At 39.3% G+C, this 1,938-nt stretch overlaps 1 protein-coding gene across 1 annotated transcript; it reads right to left on the minus strand.

The window, feature by feature from the left end:
- Window positions 1-570: 570 nt before the first annotated feature.
- Window positions 571-1,622, minus strand: LOC113465035 (uncharacterized; the record flags this gene model as incomplete). Its single annotated transcript, XM_026818291.1, has 3 exons — window positions 1,089-1,622; window positions 803-914; window positions 571-724 (listed from the first exon to the last, which is right to left on the minus strand). Coding segments are annotated over exons 1-3 (701 nt in total), but the record flags the coding sequence as incomplete, so codon positions are not given.
- Window positions 1,623-1,938: the final 316 nt, after the last annotated feature.

The raw sequence follows: 1,938 nt of genomic DNA on the forward strand, positions 1-1,938 counted from the left end.
TGGAACAGAAACACCCCCTCGCCTTACGAGGCAGGCCACCCAAGATACAGGATCATACTCTTTTCTCCCCCCGGTACCCAAGCAAAATTTGGTTGGGGAACTACTATTCGCGGCGCGGGTATACTAAAACGCGAGCAAAATTGAGTGATAGATACGAGAAACGGATGAAGTTAAATTAACTACGTTATAGAGTGGAATTTAAGGGAGGCACAACTCGCACTGGGACACGGGATAACTCCACACGCCTGGAATGTGTCACTTTTTAAAATTATCTCACTATGCACTCGTTGATAACTTCCTACTTGCCATGTACGACTGAAGAAATTTCTTTTGCCCTCCTGCCTTCCTTCCTGCCTGCCACCCTTTTTTCCTTCCTTCCTTCCTTCCTTCCTTCCTTCCNAAATAAAAAATAGTGAAAGAAACGAAAGTCAGTTGTTTAAAAATTGTCGAGCCAAGTCGAGTCAATCTTACTGTACATTTTTAACATCTTCGTTAAACTCTGAATAATGAATTAATTTAAACGAAACAATCTATACATATAAGAATAGTTAAATAATATTAATCACGTACTGAGGCATGAGTTTCATTGTTTCGACGATCATTTCTGCAGCTCCCAAATATTCTTTCGCAACGTGCGGCTCCTCACAAGCTGCCCTGTACAGACACGTGTTTCCCATCAAATAACCCACTGCCAGAGTAACTTCACCTTCAGATATCACACTTTCTGTAAGAAATCAGATGTTATACTGATTAAATTAAATATATAGACAGGTCTGTTGATATTGCAATTTTTCCAACAAACCCTTTTCTAATTCGCGTCCCTTATGGTCGCTCTGTCCCAAATATCCAGCACCAAACACAATTGCTTTTAATACCAGGAGCAACAACAAGTTGGACAAATTCAAATTTAGTACCTAGATTAAAAATTGATATTTTATTAAATATCTTAATTTCTATTGAGATAACGATTTCTACTCATTGGCTTTTGTTTCTTTAATTGAATGAGTAGATATTCGAAGCATTTTCTGTAATTCTTCAAATCATATTTAACACTAGAAAGACTGAAACTTAGTATATACCTATATTGCCCAAAAGCAGTAAAAATGNCCACACAACCTGTTCAGATATTCGTGTTTCTCAACGATTTTCATAATCCTTCCATTGAAATCCTTCTCGTCGGGACCTCGCAGCTCTTTTAATTCACGTTGCAAGTTCGACAACTGTCCACAAATGTGTAGAATTAGCGTAGCGACGAACGTGTCGACGGCCGTGTAACAAATAGCCGCGTAAAACGCAGCGACGAGCTGAGCCAGCATAGTCAGCTCGTAATTTGGGCTGACGTCGACGTCGTAAGGGAAATAAGCGCGCAACAGCAGACTCTTTCCCTGATATTTCATTGAGAAGAACCGTAGGAATGTGTAAGTGAGCACTACGCTGCAGCAGAGTATCGTGCTCATCTTTACAATCTTCCTGTTGAACCTGGCGATGTTTATCATCGTCACCCATTCGGTCTCCTTGGTCATCGTGAGCCAATCGTTGCTTATGAACTTCAGCAGAGACTTCAATGCTTGGGAGGAAAAAAAACAGGATACCCTTTGATACCCTCAGTTTCCTATTTAACCCTTCGTCTGCGTACCGAGTCGTTTAATTAAAACATCATTTAATATTCTTAACCCTTTGCACTCGAGGCCTTTTGCGCTCGGGCGAACCAGCAACTCGAGACGATTTCGGCTATATGTGCNAATACCAAAAGCTGAATACATAATTCAATATTTAAAACAAATGTTTATGTAAAATAGATTTTTTTAACTCATACCATAAATATTTTATTTTTTACGAACGAAGTCTACCGATTAAAAGACTTTTAATTTGGATACCTGTTCCAAAAGCATTTCCCCGACGTAACAATAAATGAATAGATGCAGCATAGTATAAATC

The sequence above is a fragment of the Ceratina calcarata genome, unplaced genomic scaffold, assembly GCF_001652005.2.
Source record: "Ceratina calcarata isolate Rehan_Ccalc_2016 unplaced genomic scaffold, ASM165200v1 scaffold1413, whole genome shotgun sequence".
Lineage (NCBI taxonomy): Eukaryota > Metazoa > Arthropoda > Insecta > Hymenoptera > Apidae > Ceratina > Ceratina calcarata.